This window comes from Phytophthora cinnamomi, assembly GCF_018691715.1.
Source record: "Phytophthora cinnamomi strain GKB4 chromosome Unknown Contig84, whole genome shotgun sequence".
Taxonomy (NCBI): domain Eukaryota; phylum Oomycota; class Peronosporomycetes; order Peronosporales; family Peronosporaceae; genus Phytophthora; species Phytophthora cinnamomi.
The window spans coordinates 374099-391218 of record NW_027151017.1 but is presented as its reverse complement, the minus strand read 5'-3'; the positions used below and the strand labels follow the sequence as shown (position 1 = coordinate 391218).

Below are 17120 nucleotides of genomic sequence, written 5' to 3'. Positions count from 1 at the left end.
AAATCGGACAATTCGGACATATTTTGTCAGAACAAAAAAATTCCAGAAAAGTATTTGATATGATAATAAATGCAAGACGATCTCATTTTTTTTAAACAAAGCCGTGCTTCGCTCTGGATTTTGCGGTGAGCGTGCGAAAATAAGTATGACATGGTATGATACAGTCAAGCGGTAATACTAGATCGCTGTCACTGAAACCGCGAGGGCTGTTCGTTTGAGCTATGAATCCGATGGTTGCTAATAGAATTGGGTGAGATGTATAATATGCATGAGCTATGGTGCGTAACCCCTGGCGATGGCCTAGTTTGTTAACACGATATCAGCTTCGATTGTCCACAACGAGGCCGGATCAGCGAACTCGCTGATCAGCAGAGGGATACTAATTATTCCTCGGACGCACGAGTGGCAAAGAATCCACCCACCGACACGCACGGCGCACGATCCCCAGCAGCAGTCCACCCCGCCACGCTCCACTCACCGTCACGCGCGGCGCTATTGCTGCTGTTGCTGTGCTCGCCTCGAGGCCCGCCACCCCGATCGAGCCCCAGCGGCAGTCTGCCTCGATGCACTCCGCCCACCGTCCCGCACGGCGCCAGCCTTCTGCTCTTGCTGCTGCTGGCCTCAAGGGCGGCCACCCCACCCCACTCCAAGCCGCTGTCTGCGTCGCCGTCAGCCTCCTGGTCCTCCTGCTCCCGAAGCTGCTGCTGGCCACAAGGCCGCACAGTCCACGCTGCTGCTACTCGCTGCGCTGTTGTGTGGGGCGGCCGGGATTGCAAGATTATTTTGATGAGAACCACACTATCCGATCTGAAATTCAATAAATTCGATTTAAAGGGTTGTCCGAATTCCCAATTGCGGACATGAATGTCCGAACGCGCGCGGTATGGAGTAATATCCACTTGGTTCCAACCACTACTCGTTTTAGCAATTCTAAGCAGATCGAATAACACCGATTTTATCCAATGAACAACATGATTTCGATCAATTATAACCAATGGCATTCCCCTTAAATGGGATACACTTTTCCAACCATCCCAACCATATTTGGTTGGAATTTTGACAGAATATTTTTAATGTCATACAAATACCTATATAAATACATATTCCAAAAATATCCTTCAGTTTCCAACCCAGGTGGTCGGTACAGAGTTTGGTGTTAGAGCGACAACAGGAAGCAAACGGGCATGTCGATTGCATCTCTCGCTCCTGCTAACGGCTAGAAGGCCAGGGCGACGGCGATAAACTCGTTCACGATGTTCCTAGCCGCGGAGAGCATGACACTTGACGCCGCCCACCAACTTATTGACGAGGATAAGACAGGTAAGGTGTTGCGAGTTATACTCGACAAGTATGCATATTCGTTAGCCACTTCAGCCAATAAGGTAAGGGCGACGAATACTTGTCTAGCATATTATGGAAACGTAAAGAAATGGCTTGTCGACAAATACCCTTTGCAGGGAGCATTAGTTAAATCTCAGCTCCAAAAAATTCTCTCTGGGCTGGGTAAGTATTGCAGCAACCGAGAGGTGGCTGGTGACGAGAAAAAAGCACCACCGTGCTCGAAACAAGACTTAGCAGCTATGGTGCATCTACTGTACTCGACGGCTTCTACGGAGAGTGAATATCTCGACGCGGCACTCGTCGTCATGATGTGGTACCTATATGGCCGCAACTCCGATGCAGAGACGGTGGAGAAACGGCAATTATCCATTTTACCTGGCAAGTATAGTTTGGCTTTGATGTCACAGTGACTGAGACTAACAATGCATTCACGTATATTAGGTGGTGTTTTATTTCTCCGATTTAAAAGGGTTAAGACAGCCTTGCTGCAAGGAATATCCTTGTTCAAGGATCCCACCAATTTCTTGACATGCCCGCTCAACGCTTTAGCTGCGGCACTGGTAATGCAGAAGTCGCCAAGTCAACGCATGTTTCCCCAATTCATCAAAAAGAAACATAGGTCAGATGATATTCAAGTTGTACAGGAACTCACACTTATTGAACTTTTAGAAGTTGACGACGATCTATCTTCTGTGGAGGACACTCAAGCACCTTCGTCAAAACGTGTCCGTGGTGCACAAGCATACGTGAACAGATTGCTGGTTAGAGTTAAAGAGATAGCGGATTTACGAAGGATTAGAATGACCCCTGATCTTACCTCGCATTCGTTCCGGCGTGGAGGAGCTATGCACGCCAATGACGGCAGTCTGGCAGAGAACTGGATAATTGAGCGCGGCGGCTGGCAGCTGGACCGCGTGAACAAGGCGTTCGGTTACATGCTCGGCACGACTCAGGCAGACCAGAAGGTCTCCCGCGTCTTAAGCGGGTGGAAGCCGAAAGACGGTGCGCGGCTACCACCGCTAACAGCCTTAGACGCGCCAGTGCTTGCTCGCGCTCGCAAGTTACAGCAGTTGTTGTTCTTGAACACCCTGGCTTTTGCAGACACAAAACTCAACCTCGATGCAGGTGTCGCGGATGTTCTTACCGCAACGCTCTTGATGCACTACCCCGACATGCTGCGACTCTGTGACAGCAGCCCATTCATCACAAAGATACGGGAAATATTAGCAACACTGGGTATTGGCGAGTCGGAGTTGCTTGCTTGGAGTCTTACGATTAGCCGGGCCTTCCAAGCCCCTCCCGCTGCTGTACCTGTCATGGCTGACAACGAAGAGAAGCCTTCGCCTGCGCTAATGGACCTCCTCAAACGCCAGTCCGAGCAGATAGATGTCTTGATTCTACAAAACAAACGGCTCGACGAGAGGATGTTAGCAGTAGAAGCGCAGCTACATATCCTTACCAATGGTACAGCATCATCTGAAACGGCGTGCGATGGGGTGACGGACGCAGTAACCGAGCAACAGTCTGCTCTTGAAGCCAAGGCCCCACGCTCGAAGAAGAAAGGTGCTCAGTCGCTGTCTGCAATCTGGTTTGAATGGTTCACGGCAGAACCTCGCGTGTATGCTTCGCGATCTGTTAAAAAGACAGCATTGTACGAGTACCGACATATTACGGGGTACCTGATGCTTTTTTGTTACCTTTGGGCTTCAAGCTTGACACTTCGTCACCTGCTTACAAAAGCGAGGTGTTAGAGCTTGGGGACACAGCGCAGCAGAACACTCTTGCCTTCTTGAAGGCACACGGCTCCTCAGCGGTCGCAGCAGGCACAACACTGAAGGCGCTCCGGCAGATGCAGAAACGTGGAAAGCTGGACAGCCATATCGCACAGTTCCACGAGCGTGCTGAGCGTGGCGATGTAGTCGATCCTACGCCACCTGCAGCTCTACCAGCATTCATTCGACTGAAGCCCGCGCGAGGTTAACCTGAAACTACAGTACACAACATAACATACTGTCACAGACAAATTAAAGCACCCTAATAGCGTAACACGCTTCGCTCATCAAGGGATACCAGCATAAAGTATACCACAACACCACAGTCTGCAATGAAGCTCTTCGCATATTGACTTGCACTTGATAGCTACTATATTACAAATAACACTGCCACAACCATGAAGTTAGAAGAGGAAATTCACCAGTTAATTGAGCATAATATTTACCAGCATCTCGCGTCCACGCTAGGATCGGTGCAACCTGCGCCATCTTCAGCATAATCTTTGCGTCTTCATCGTGTCGCGCGAAGCCGTGGCGCTACATGCTATAGCCATCTTCTCTTGCCCGACGCGTCGCCACCACCTCCTCGCAATTGCCTCGTCGGACATCAACGCTCGTTGCGGGCTTGAAGACCAGCAGCTGCATCACGGTAGGCACGGTTATGGTAGGCATCACCATGACGAGCGCTAGTATCCCGCAAATGCCCTTCTCCTCCGAGCGAGTGCCGCTCACACGGAAGCACTACCGATACAGTAGACGTCGGGCTTCACCGGCCAGGACACTTGGCGACGCCATGTGGCCGCGGACGACAAGCCGCTGCCGCGCCGCCTCCGTGGCCTCCACCCTCGTCGCTGCTGCCTTGCTATCGCCGCCCTCCTTGTCTTTCACCGCCACGGGGTCGTTGCCCGTCACGGCTGCCGTCTTCGCCGGTGAAGAGGGATTTCTTTGTCGCCCCACCAGCCGTCGCAACCCACTGTGTACCAGTGTTTTGGTACACAAAGTACCGGTTCGGGTTGGACGCTGGTCAGACCCGTTGGAATTTTGACGGCATGGAGTAATATCCACTTGGTTCCAACCACTACTCGTTTTAGCAATTCTAAGCAGATCGAATAACACCGATTTTATCCAATGAACAACATGATTTCGATCAATTATAACCAATGGCATTCCCCTTAAATGGGATACACTTTTCCAACCATCCCAACCATATTTGGTTGGAATTTTGACAGAATATTTTTAATGTCATACAAATACCTATATAAATACATATTCCAAAAATATCCTTCAGTTTCCAACCCAGGTGGTCGGTACAGAGTTTGGTGTTAGAGCGACAACAGGAAGCAAACGGGCATGTCGATTGCATCTCTCGCTCCTGCTAACGGCTAGAAGGCCAGGGCGACGGCGATAAACTCGTTCACGATGTTCCTAGCCGCGGAGAGCATGACACTTGACGCCGCCCACCAACTTATTGACGAGGATAAGACAGGTAAGGTGTTGCGAGTTATACTCGACAAGTATGCATATTCGTTAGCCACTTCAGCCAATAAGGTAAGGGCGACGAATACTTGTCTAGCATATTATGGAAACGTAAAGAAATGGCTTGTCGACAAATACCCTTTGCAGGGAGCATTAGTTAAATCTCAGCTCCAAAAAAATTCTCTGGGCTGGGTAAGTATTGCAGCAACCGAGAGGTGGCTGGTGACGAGAAAAAAGCACCACCGTGCTCGAAACAAGACTTAGCAGCTATGGTGCATCTACTGTACTCGACGGCTTCTACGGAGAGTGAATATCTCGACGCGGCACTCGTCGTCATGATGTGGTACCTATATGGCCGCAACTCCGATGCAGAGACGGTGGAGAAACGGCAATTATCCATTTTACCTGGCAAGTATAGTTTGGCTTTGATGTCACAGTGACTGAGACTAACAATGCATTCACGTATATTAGGTGGTGTTTTATTTCTCCGATTTAAAAGGGTTAAGACAGCCTTGCTGCAAGGAATATCCTTGTTCAAGGATCCCACCAATTTCTTGACATGCCCGCTCAACGCTTTAGCTGCGGCACTGGTAATGCAGAAGTCGCCAAGTCAACGCATGTTTCCCCAATTCATCAAAAAGAAACATAGGTCAGATGATATTCAAGTTGTACAGGAACTCACACTTATTGAACTTTTAGAAGTTGACGACGATCTATCTTCTGTGGAGGACACTCAAGCACCTTCGTCAAAACGTGTCCGTGGTGCACAAGCATACGTGAACAGATTGCTGGTTAGAGTTAAAGAGATAGCGGATTTACGAAGGATTAGAATGACCCCTGATCTTACCTCGCATTCGTTCCGGCGTGGAGGAGCTATGCACGCCAATGACGGCAGTCTGGCAGAGAACTGGATAATTGAGCGCGGCGGCTGGCAGCTGGACCGCGTGAACAAGGCGTTCGGTTACATGCTCGGCACGACTCAGGCAGACCAGAAGGTCTCCCGCGTCTTAAGCGGGTGGAAGCCGAAAGACGGTGCGCGGCTACCACCGCTAACAGCCTTAGACGCGCCAGTGCTTGCTCGCGCTCGCAAGTTACAGCAGTTGTTGTTCTTGAACACCCTGGCTTTTGCAGACACAAAACTCAACCTCGATGCAGGTGTCGCGGATGTTCTTACCGCAACGCTCTTGATGCACTACCCCGACATGCTGCGACTCTGTGACAGCAGCCCATTCATCACAAAGATACGGGAAATATTAGCAACACTGGGTATTGGCGAGTCGGAGTTGCTTGCTTGGAGTCTTACGATTAGCCGGGCCTTCCAAGCCCCTCCCGCTGCTGTACCTGTCATGGCTGACAACGAAGAGAAGCCTTCGCCTGCGCTAATGGACCTCCTCAAACGCCAGTCCGAGCAGATAGATGTCTTGATTCTACAAAACAAACGGCTCGACGAGAGGATGTTAGCAGTAGAAGCGCAGCTACATATCCTTACCAATGGTACAGCATCATCTGAAACGGCGTGCGATGGGGTGACGGACGCAGTAACCGAGCAACAGTCTGCTCTTGAAGCCAAGGCCCCACGCTCGAAGAAGAAAGGTGCTCAGTCGCTGTCTGCAATCTGGTTTGAATGGTTCACGGCAGAACCTCGCGTGTATGCTTCGCGATCTGTTAAAAAGACAGCATTGTACGAGTACCGACATATTACGGGGTACCTGATGCTTTTTTGTTACCTTTGGGCTTCAAGCTTGACACTTCGTCACCTGCTTACAAAAGCGAGGTGTTAGAGCTTGGGGACACAGCGCAGCAGAACACTCTTGCCTTCTTGAAGGCACACGGCTCCTCAGCGGTCGCAGCAGGCACAACACTGAAGGCGCTCCGGCAGATGCAGAAACGTGGAAAGCTGGACAGCCATATCGCACAGTTCCACGAGCGTGCTGAGCGTGGCGATGTAGTCGATCCTACGCCACCTGCAGCTCTACCAGCATTCATTCGACTGAAGCCCGCGCGAGGTTAACCTGAAACTACAGTACACAACATAACATACTGTCACAGACAAATTAAAGCACCCTAATAGCGTAACACGCTTCGCTCATCAAGGGATACCAGCATAAAGTATACCACAACACCACAGTCTGCAATGAAGCTCTTCGCATATTGACTTGCACTTGATAGCTACTATATTACAAATAACACTGCCACAACCATGAAGTTAGAAGAGGAAATTCACCAGTTAATTGAGCATAATATTTACCAGCATCTCGCGTCCACGCTAGGATCGGTGCAACCTGCGCCATCTTCAGCATAATCTTTGCGTCTTCATCGTGTCGCGCGAAGCCGTGGCGCTACATGCTATAGCCATCTTCTCTTGCCCGACGCGTCGCCACCACCTCCTCGCAATTGCCTCGTCGGACATCAACGCTCGTTGCGGGCTTGAAGACCAGCAGCTGCATCACGGTAGGCACGGTTATGGTAGGCATCACCATGACGAGCGCTAGTATCCCGCAAATGCCCTTCTCCTCCGAGCGAGTGCCGCTCACACGGAAGCACTACCGATACAGTAGACGTCGGGCTTCACCGGCCAGGACACTTGGCGACGCCATGTGGCCGCGGACGACAAGCCGCTGCCGCGCCGCCTCCGTGGCCTCCACCCTCGTCGCTGCTGCCTTGCTATCGCCGCCCTCCTTGTCTTTCACCGCCACGGGGTCGTTGCCCGTCACGGCTGCCGTCTTCGCCGGTGAAGAGGGATTTCTTTGTCGCCCCACCAGCCGTCGCAACCCACTGTGTACCAGTGTTTTGGTACACAAAGTACCGGTTCGGGTTGGACGCTGGTCAGACCCGTTGGAATTTTGACGGTATGGAGTAATATCCACTTGGTTCCAACCACTACTCGTTTTAGCAATTCTAAGCAGATCGAATAACACCGATTTTATCCAATGAACAACATGATTTCGATCAATTATAACCAATGGCATTCCCCTTAAATGGGATACACTTTTCCAACCATCCCAACCATATTTGGTTGGAATTTTGACAGAATATTTTTAATGTCATACAAATACCTATATAAATACATATTCCAAAAATATCCTTCAGTTTCCAACCCAGGTGGTCGGTACAGAGTTTGGTGTTAGAGCGACAACAGGAAGCAAACGGGCATGTCGATTGCATCTCTCGCTCCTGCTAACGGCTAGAAGGCCAGGGCGACGGCGATAAACTCGTTCACGATGTTCCTAGCCGCGGAGAGCATGACACTTGACGCCGCCCACCAACTTATTGACGAGGATAAGACAGGTAAGGTGTTGCGAGTTATACTCGACAAGTATGCATATTCGTTAGCCACTTCAGCCAATAAGGTAAGGGCGACGAATACTTGTCTAGCATATTATGGAAACGTAAAGAAATGGCTTGTCGACAAATACCCTTTGCAGGGAGCATTAGTTAAATCTCAGCTCCAAAAAATTCTCTCTGGGCTGGGTAAGTATTGCAGCAACCGAGAGGTGGCTGGTGACGAGAAAAAAGCACCACCGTGCTCGAAACAAGACTTAGCAGCTATGGTGCATCTACTGTACTCGACGGCTTCTACGGAGAGTGAATATCTCGACGCGGCACTCGTCGTCATGCTGTGGTACCTATATGGCCGCAACTCCGATGCAGAGACGGTGGAGAAACGGCAATTATCCATTTTACCTGGCAAGTATAGTTTGGCTTTGATGTCACAGCGACTGAGACTAGGGATGGTTTTGGACGACTTCTGAACTGTTCGGAACTAATAGGCAAAACGCCTAAAATACCGTTCAAAATGCAAAAGTGTCTGAAACGTTTTGGGTAGTTGGTGTGCAGCACACCGTGCGTGTGCTCAAAAGGACTTTTGGATGTCTGAAAGTCGGAGGCCCACGTTTGGCACGCAGATGAAGTACGAGCTGCCAGAGGACGAGGCCACCGTTAGGTGCTACGATGCAAGCAATAGCGCGATGCGCTGTGTCAACGAAGACTGGGTTGGCCGACCGCCTCGCCAAGGACGGCTGCTACGTGCTGGGCATGTCATACCGCAAACTGCCTGCAGACTGGACCCACGAGCAGGTGGAGACGTTCGATGCCAAGCGCGAGGCGGTCGGCGAGAGTCTGTCGCTGCTGGGGTTCATCCTGTTCCGCAACGAGCTGAAGGACGACACGGCCGACGCCATCGAGAAGCTCAAGGCCGGCGACATCCGCACGGTGATGATCACGGGCGACAACGCCATGTGCGCTGCTACATCGCGCGCGCGAGTAGCATGATCGCCGGCAGCTCTCGGGCGATCCTGGGCGAGATGGTCTCGATGAAGGAGGACAAGAAGCTGGTGTGGCGCGACGTGAACTCGAAGGAGGAGTACGAGCTGCCGCAGGACAAGCGCATGGTCGAGGACGGCAAGGACGTGGAGCTGGCGGTCACGGGCGTGGCCTTCGACTACCTGGTGGCCATGGGCGAGGATCAAGACGCTGCTACTGCACATCCACATCTACAGCCGCATGACGCCCGACTGCAAGGTGGAGTGCGTCAAGCTGCACATGGAGACGGGAGCCGTCACGGGAATGTGCGGCGACATCGGCAACGACTGCGGAGATTTTCGCTTCGCCCACGCCGGCGTGGCTCTAAGTGATGCGAAGGTGTCGCTGTTCACGAGCAAGACCAATTTGATCTAGTCGGTCGTGGACCTGTGCCGTGAAGGCCGCTGCAGTGTGGCTACGTCGCTCACGTCGGTCCAGCCGGTGCTGCGCTTGTTCCAGTACTACCACGCCGTCATTATGTCCCAGTGGTGCTGGGTCCTGGCCGACGGCTCCACGCTGGTCCGCTGCTCGTGCGTCATCACGCTGTCGAAGCCGTTGAAGAAGCTGCAGGACACGTGTCCGATGTCTAGTCGGATCGGTTCTTCCACGCCGTTGTCATTTTTCGGACAGAAGGCCATCAACGTCATTATCTGTGGTGCAGAGTGCACACGCTGACCAGCGAGGTCTGATACTTCCCGTTCTCGCCGGACGATGTGGACGTAACCATGTGGTGGCTCCTGTCGGACAACCACATGGGGATGGTGCTCTTCTTCTCCAGCATCTTCTAGCGGCGTAAACATTCAGCTTCGGGTGACCGGGAGGGCTTCGTTGTTGCCTGTCCATGAGATTCCAGGATTGACGTGGATTAAGCAATATGAAGATGTAACAAATCATCGATAGCAAAGCTCATCCTGCACAATTAATCTACGCTGTCTGGACGAGACTGATGTCGAGCCAGATCGACTTCATTGCGCCTAATGGTTCCATAGTTGATGTAAATGTACGCGAGCATTTCGACCTTCTCAACCGAAAGCCTGTTTCGTCGCTTGGTGTGGCTGTGATCGAAGATGCTCCAAGCTCTTTCGCTGGCTGCTGACGACGTCGGGATCGCAAAGACTATTTGTGCAATTTTCTTAAGCAACGGATACTTTTTGTTGTTCATGGCGTCCCAGTAATCCCGAGGACTTGATTCGGAGTATTTCTCTCGAAGTCTTTCGCCGCCAAGTCTTTTACGGCTTTTGAACGCGAGGATCTCCGCTGTTAGCTTGGGAGTACCATTGCTTGACGTGATCACGCCGCAGCCCTTCGCCATTTTGCAAATCTGATCTTCCACCGTATCATCGTCCGAGCCCACAAAGTCGTCAAGATTAGGGTAGGATCCAGCAAGAAAGCAATACCCATAGCATTTGTATGAGCATACTTCCATCGCTTCAGTATTTTTTCGCGAAACAAAGTTTGGACGTCACCAAGCGGGAAATCCGAAACATTCGCATATACCCCGTTTACAGAAAGCGTTTCGGTGGTACCGTCGCCATTAATTTCTTGGCTTGCTGTACTACCATTAGGTGGATCTTCTTCTTCAGCGTCGGATTCCTCGGTATCGGATTGTTCAGCGTCATGTTCCGCACCAGTTGCATCTGCATGCTCGGATGTCGCCGGTTCAACTTGACGCTCTTGCTCAGGGGATGTGACACCATAAGCAGCATGGTATCGTAGCCATCTAAACCACTTGTACACCGCCGACACGAATACATTGTCCGCTTCTAAAACTCGTAGTACAGCAATAATTGGATCAAATAGACGTACAATCGTTCTCAAGTTATTCCAAAATCCATTGTCACCAACCAATGCCGTTACGAAGGCAAGTTTTCTCCTCCGTGCTGCAGTACCGCGATAGCGAGCTCTGAATTCCTCGTAGTCCGGACTCAAAAATAGTTTTTCAAGTACCTCCTGGCTGTTGAATACAGTCCTCAGACAAGAAAACACTGAATACCAACGCGTTGGCGTTGACAACACGAGATTTCTTGCTTTCGAGCCAAGATTTCGCATGCCCTGCTGCAAGCCCTTGAACTCGTCAAGTAGTGCAAGGTGATCTTTCACGAATCGTGCCACAGCTACAGCTCTCAAACGGATTTCGCGGATAGCAGGAAATTTACACACATCCTGCATCAGTAGATTTAAGATGTGTGCGGAGCAACCACCATTGACAATATTTGGCCTGCGAGCATGAACACGCCCTGTAGCGCTTCTCATATTCTTAGCATTGTCCGTAATGACGGATACAACCTGTGCTGATGTTGATAGTTCGATATCTGCGATTACTTTCTCAATTTCACCTGCAAGGTAGTCTGCAGTATGCTGTTTGGACTGCGTTGACCACGAGGACCAAAATACCGAGGGCATCCCTGGTGCAACTACCAAGAAGTTAATGATGCTGGAGCCGTTGGTATCAGTCCAGCCATCCGTCACAAGAGAAACATACACTTGTTGATCAACCAACTCGATAACCTCCAACCTCATCTCGACTTGCACTCGCATCAAAAGCTCACCACTCAGCTTGTGTCGCGATGGCGTCTTGAATGTAGGCGCTACCAAAGCAAGAAATTCTTTGAAGACAGGAGCATCTGCTAGCATAAATGGTAGGGCACAAACAAAAAATACTCGCGCCAGCGCCATTTCAAAGGCATCCTGATCCAGCTTGATCGGCAATGAAGCAGTAGGATATGAAGCACTTGTAGGTGTTGCAGCTGGTTCATGAGCAGTAGATGATGGCTGCAATGAAAGATGCACGTCTCTTGGTACTCTAGGGCACGGTTTGGGACCTGTGAAGTGTTTCAACAAGTTTCCGCTTGGCTTGCCGTTCTTTTTGAGAGCACCACAGTATATGCATCGCCCGTGCCTCTTCCCGTTCTCTCTCTCAACGAAATAGTACTGCCAAATAGGGTCAGATGGGCGCCCAACCTTCGTTGGTGACGGTAGCAGTTGTCGGGCTGAGCCTGGTGACCTACGGGGTCGACAAGGGGATTGCGCAGGAGTTGATGCCGGAGTTTGGACTGACTGCTCTCCCGGACTCACTTGTGACGACTGACCACCTGTGCTTGATCTTCTAGCAACTCTGTGATAAGGGCTGAAGCGAAGCGTTCGTCGCATCGCCGAGCCTGGTGGTGTTGGAGCAGAGTTTGTCCCTGTTCGAGGCGTTCGTCGTAACGCCGAGTCTGGAGGCGCTGGAAGGGTAGTTGTGTCTCTCCGAGGAGCTCGAGGTGTAGTCGCTGGTGGTTGTGGTGGACCTTGATGAATCGCGGGCGGCACATGGCCGTAAGACGGAAGTCGTGGCATGGTCTTCGTCGATCAGTAGCTGCAGCCCTTCAGGATCCTTGTCAATGATACGGACTTTTGGATTGTTCTGGATCTTTTGGATATTTTTAAATTGTGCAAAACGTTTTAGGACATTTAGAAGTTCTTTATGTGCCTGATTCAAAACCATCCCTAACTGAGACTAACAATGCATTCACGTATATTAGGTGGTGTTTTATTTCTCCGATTTAAAAGGGTTAAGACAGCCTTGCTGCAAGGAATATCCTTGTTCAAGGATCCCACCAATTTCTTGACATGCCCGCTCAACGCTTTAGCTGCGGCACTGGTAATGCAGAAGTCGCCAAGTCAACGCATGTTTCCCCAATTCATCAAAAAGAAACATAGGTCAGATGATATTCAAGTTGTACAGGAACTCACACTTATTGAACTTTTAGAAGTTGACGACGATCTATCTTCTGTGGAGGACACTCAAGCACCTTCGTCAAAACGTGTCCGTGGTGCACAAGCATACGTGAACAGATTGCTGGTTAGAGTTAAAGAGATAGCGGATTTACGAAGGATTAGAATGACCCCTGATCTTACCTCGCATTCGTTCCGGCGTGGAGGAGCTATGCACGCCAATGACGGCAGTCTGGCAGAGAACTGGATAATTGAGCGCGGCGGCTGGCAGCTGGACCGCGTGAACAAGGCGTTCGGTTACATGCTCGGCACGACTCAGGCAGACCAGAAGGTCTCCCGCGTCTTAAGCGGGTGGAAGCCGAAAGACGGTGCGCGGCTACCACCGCTAACAGCCTTAGACGTGCCAGTGCTTGCTCGCGCTCGCAAGTTACAGCAGTTGTTGTTCTTGAACACCCTGGCTTTTGCAGACACAAAACTCAACCTCGATGCAGGTGTCGCGGATGTTCTTACCGCAACGCTCTTGATGCACTACCCCGACATGCTGCGACTCTGTGACAGCAGCCCATTCATCACAAAGATACGGGAAATATTAGCAACACTGGGTATTGGCGAGTCGGAGTTGCTTGCTTGGAGTCTTACGATTAGCCGGGCCTTCCAAGCCCCTCCCGCTGCTGTACCTGTCATGGCTGACAACAAAGAGAAGCCTTCGCCTGCGCTAATGGACCTCCTCAAACGCCAGTCCGAGCAGATAGATGTCTTGATTCTACAAAACAAACGGCTCGACGAGAGGATGTTAGCAGTGGAAGCGCAGCTACATATCCTTACCAATGGTACAGCATCATCTGAAACGGCGTGCGATGGGGTGACGGACGCAGTAACCGAGCAACAGTCTGCTCTTGAAGCCAAGGCCCCACGCTCGAAGAAGAAAGGTGCTCAGTCGCTGTCTGCAATCTGGTTTGAATGGTTCACGGCAGAACCTCGCGTGTATGCTTCGCGATCTGTTAAAAAAGACAGCATTGTACGAGTACCGACATATTACGGGGTACCTGATGCTTTTTTGTTACCTTTGGGCTTCAAGCTTGACACTTCGTCACCTGCTTACAAAAGCGAGGTGTTAGAGCTTGGGGACACAGCGCAGCAGAACACTCTTGCCTTCTTGAAGGCACACGGCTCCTCAGCGGTCGCAGCAGGCACAGCACTGAAGGCGCTCCGGCAGATGCAGAAACGTGGAAAGCTGGACAGCCATATCGCACAGTTCCACGAGCGTGCTGAGCGTGGCGATGTAGTCGATCCTACGCCACCTGCAGCTCTACCAGCATTCATTCGACTGAAGCCCGCGCGAGGTTAACCTGAAACTACAGTACACAACATAACATACTGTCACAGACAAAGTTAAAGCACCCTAATAGCATAACACGCTTCGCTCATCAAGGGACACCAGCATAAAGTATACCACAACACCACAGTCTGCAATGAAGCTCTTCGTATATTGACTTGCACTTGATAGCTACTATATTACAAATAACACTGCCACAACCATGAAGTTAGAAGAGGAAATTCACCAGTTAATTGAGCATAATATTTACCAGCATCTCGCGTCCACGCTAGGATCGGTGCAACCTGCGCCATCTTCAGCATAATCTTTGCGTCTTCATCGTGTCGCGCGAAGCCGTGGCGCTACATGCTATAGCCATCTTCTCTTGCCCGACGCGTCGCCACCACCTCCTCGCAATTGCCTCGTCGGACATCAACGCTCGTTGCGGGCTTGAAGACCAGCAGCTGCATCACGGTAGGCACGGTTATGGTAGGCATCACCATGACGAGCGCTAGTATCCCGCAAATGCCCTTCTCCTCCGAGCGAGTGCCGCTCACACGGAAGCACTACCGATACAGTAGACGTCGGGCTTCACCGGCCAGGACACTTGGCGACTGTAACGGGGTTACACGTACAAGTGGCTGCAAGCCACTTGTGAATTTAACAGATAGGTTATCTGTTAAACGTTTTGGATACTTCCTCACATTGGTGTAAGACACACCGATGGATACATTGAAGTGGACCACCACAGTGAGTGGTCCACACATACCCAAAAGATCCTATTGGTAGAAAGCAGCATCTTTCTACCAATCAGAGACATGCATATTAGCGGGGCTCTGACAGCCAGCCGCTGCCAACCCTTTCATAGATGATAAACAGTTTTTAGCAGCTTTTTAGAGGAAGATCAATTTACAAACAATACAGTTCTCATTTTACCTAATCTAAGTCACTTGGAATCCTTTTGTTACTTAACTTATATTTGTGTATTCAAATATAATTAACCGAAGTTATTACTAAGTACTTACGCTTCCTCATACACGTTGCGCAACGTGTAAGCTAAAGTAGTGAGTCAAGTTAGACCCACTACACCTGGTAGCACTTTGTAGTCCGTCCAACGACCGACTGCTTGACGTTCGTACGCGGTGTACGAACGCGGAGCCGAGAACCACATGAGCACGGAGGTGCCCATGGAGAGCTCCAACACGCCTGCAACGCATGTTGCACGCGCTGACTGCGCCCACCTGTCTGACCCAGAGTGGGAGGCCCTCCAACGACTGTCAACAGTCATTGGAGAAGCGGCGATAGCTACAATGCTGCGTACGCTATCGCCGACGGAGCAACATGGTGTTGCTCTGGGGTTCATCATGAAGGAGCAGCGTGACGCTGCTTCCTCAGTGACGGCGTCGCCAGGGACGACACCGCGTGCTCAACCATTAAAGTTGAGCGTAAGCAATTACGTGGGAAGAGAGGGCGAGCCTCTCCTCGGATGGCTTGTCGAACTCGACACAGCCGTAGCGGCTCGACGCATCGTCGACCCGCTGTCGAAGGTCGCGTTCGCCATGTCCTGCCTTGGCGGACGCGCAAGGAGTTGGGCGTATGGACGCCGACTCTCCGATCCTACGTGCTTCAGCACGTACGAAGTATTCAAGGAGGAGCTCAAACAAGCGTTTGAGCCCCGCAAAACGAATTCCGGTCGAGGGCGGAGTTCCTCGACCTTCAGCAGGGTAAGCACGACGCTCATGCTTACGCGCAGCGTGCACGATACTTGGTATCAAATATCGTGACTAATCCAATTGACGAGGCGACTAAGGTCGTCACGTTCATGAAGGGACTTAGAGATGGGCCCGTGAAGACCTATCTCTTCCGAGAGCACCCGAGTACTCTCGAAGTTGCAATCACCCTTGCTATGCAAGAAGAGTTTAGCCTGCGGCAGGCTAAACTCCATACAAATGTACCGAGGCCGCAACCGCGCCAGTAGTCAGCACGGGAGGTCCAAACCAATGGACCTCTCGAACGCAACAACTACTGGTTACCAGCAGCAGGGAGGCAACGTGCGATGCTTCCGTTGCGGAAGGATCGGTCACTTTGCGCGGGAGTGCACAGCTCCCATACCCCCTGGAGGTGGCCGTCGTGGCGATGCTAGGCATCGCCGCGGACCAACAAAAAACGCGAACATCCAGTAGGCGCGGGGCGCCCTACTGGTAATGCAGTCGCGCGTGCCGACATCGGACACGCGACACTGAGGACTGCAGCCCCCAGTGAGACTAGCTCTCGCTGCAAGAAGCAAGATGACAGGCCGAACCTAGTCATCTTGAAGGTTTACTCGAAGAGAGCGAGTGACTCTCTTCGAGCTTTGGTAGATTCAGGCGCGTCGAACAACTTTGTTCGACTACGGAGCCTGCCGAGTCTTGACTTCGAGGAGGTAAATGTACCTCGAAGTCTTCTGGAAGTGCGACTGGCAACAGGTGCCATCGTGAAGACCGAGAAGCGCGCCGTGAACGTGCGCTTCTCGTACAAACAACGAGTGTTTGTCGAACACTTTATCGTCCTGGACCTGGACGATAAGTTCGACGTGGTAATGGGCATGCCGTGGCTTGCACGGCATGATCCGGTAACAGACTTGAAGAAGCGCACGCTTGTGCGCTTCGGCCGCGACAGCGGAACAGAGAGCGATGGCCCTATTACCGCCGCGCACGCACCAGCGGGTGCGCGCGGCTCACCAGTCGAGACAGCACTTTATGCTGCTGTCCCGGAGTGCCCAAGAAGTGCGCGAGGGCGCGCACAAGTGAGACCCACGTCGATAATGCTGCCGACGTCAGAAGAAAAAGATGTACTGGTTCCGGGAACCAATACCCACGTGCAAGAGTGTAAGGGACAGTCCCTGACCCGAAGAGGTCAAGTCGACAACGACGCGTCGGCACCGGGAGCGGACACACCCTCGGTCATGAGGGGCTCCGCCAATGAATGGCGTCGAGGTGACGAAGGCGTGTCAACTCCGGGAGTTGACGCTGCAAACAGTGCGGGCGGTTGGAAACGTACCGCACTGACGCAATTTGCATGCTGTCGTGCAGCCGGGCTGCACGACGAAGCGCCATGCGGTCAAGCCGGGCTTGATACCGCGCGCCCGCGGACAGGGTCCGCCGGCGAACGACTGTCCACGGCCGGGCCTGGACCTGAAGAACCACCGTGCGGAGCCGGGC

General features: G+C 51.7%; 2 protein-coding genes across 2 annotated transcripts; both read left to right on the top strand.

The window, feature by feature from the left end:
- Positions 1–8540: 8540 nt before the first annotated feature.
- On the top strand, positions 8541–8861 carry IUM83_18422 (P-type ATPase (P-ATPase) Superfamily; the record flags this gene model as incomplete). The annotated part of the gene is made up of 1 exon (XM_067943421.1): positions 8541–8861. The coding sequence occupies one exon, from the start codon at positions 8541–8543 to the stop codon at positions 8859–8861; it is 321 nt and encodes a 106-aa protein (XP_067784843.1).
- A 32-nt stretch (positions 8862–8893) lies between these two features.
- Positions 8894–9566, top strand: IUM83_18421 (P-type ATPase (P-ATPase) Superfamily; the record flags this gene model as incomplete). The annotated part of the gene is made up of 2 exons (XM_067943420.1): positions 8894–9157; positions 9267–9566. The coding sequence occupies 2 exons, from the start codon at positions 8894–8896 to the stop codon at positions 9564–9566; spliced, it is 564 nt and encodes a 187-aa protein (XP_067784820.1).
- Positions 9567–17120: the final 7554 nt, after the last annotated feature.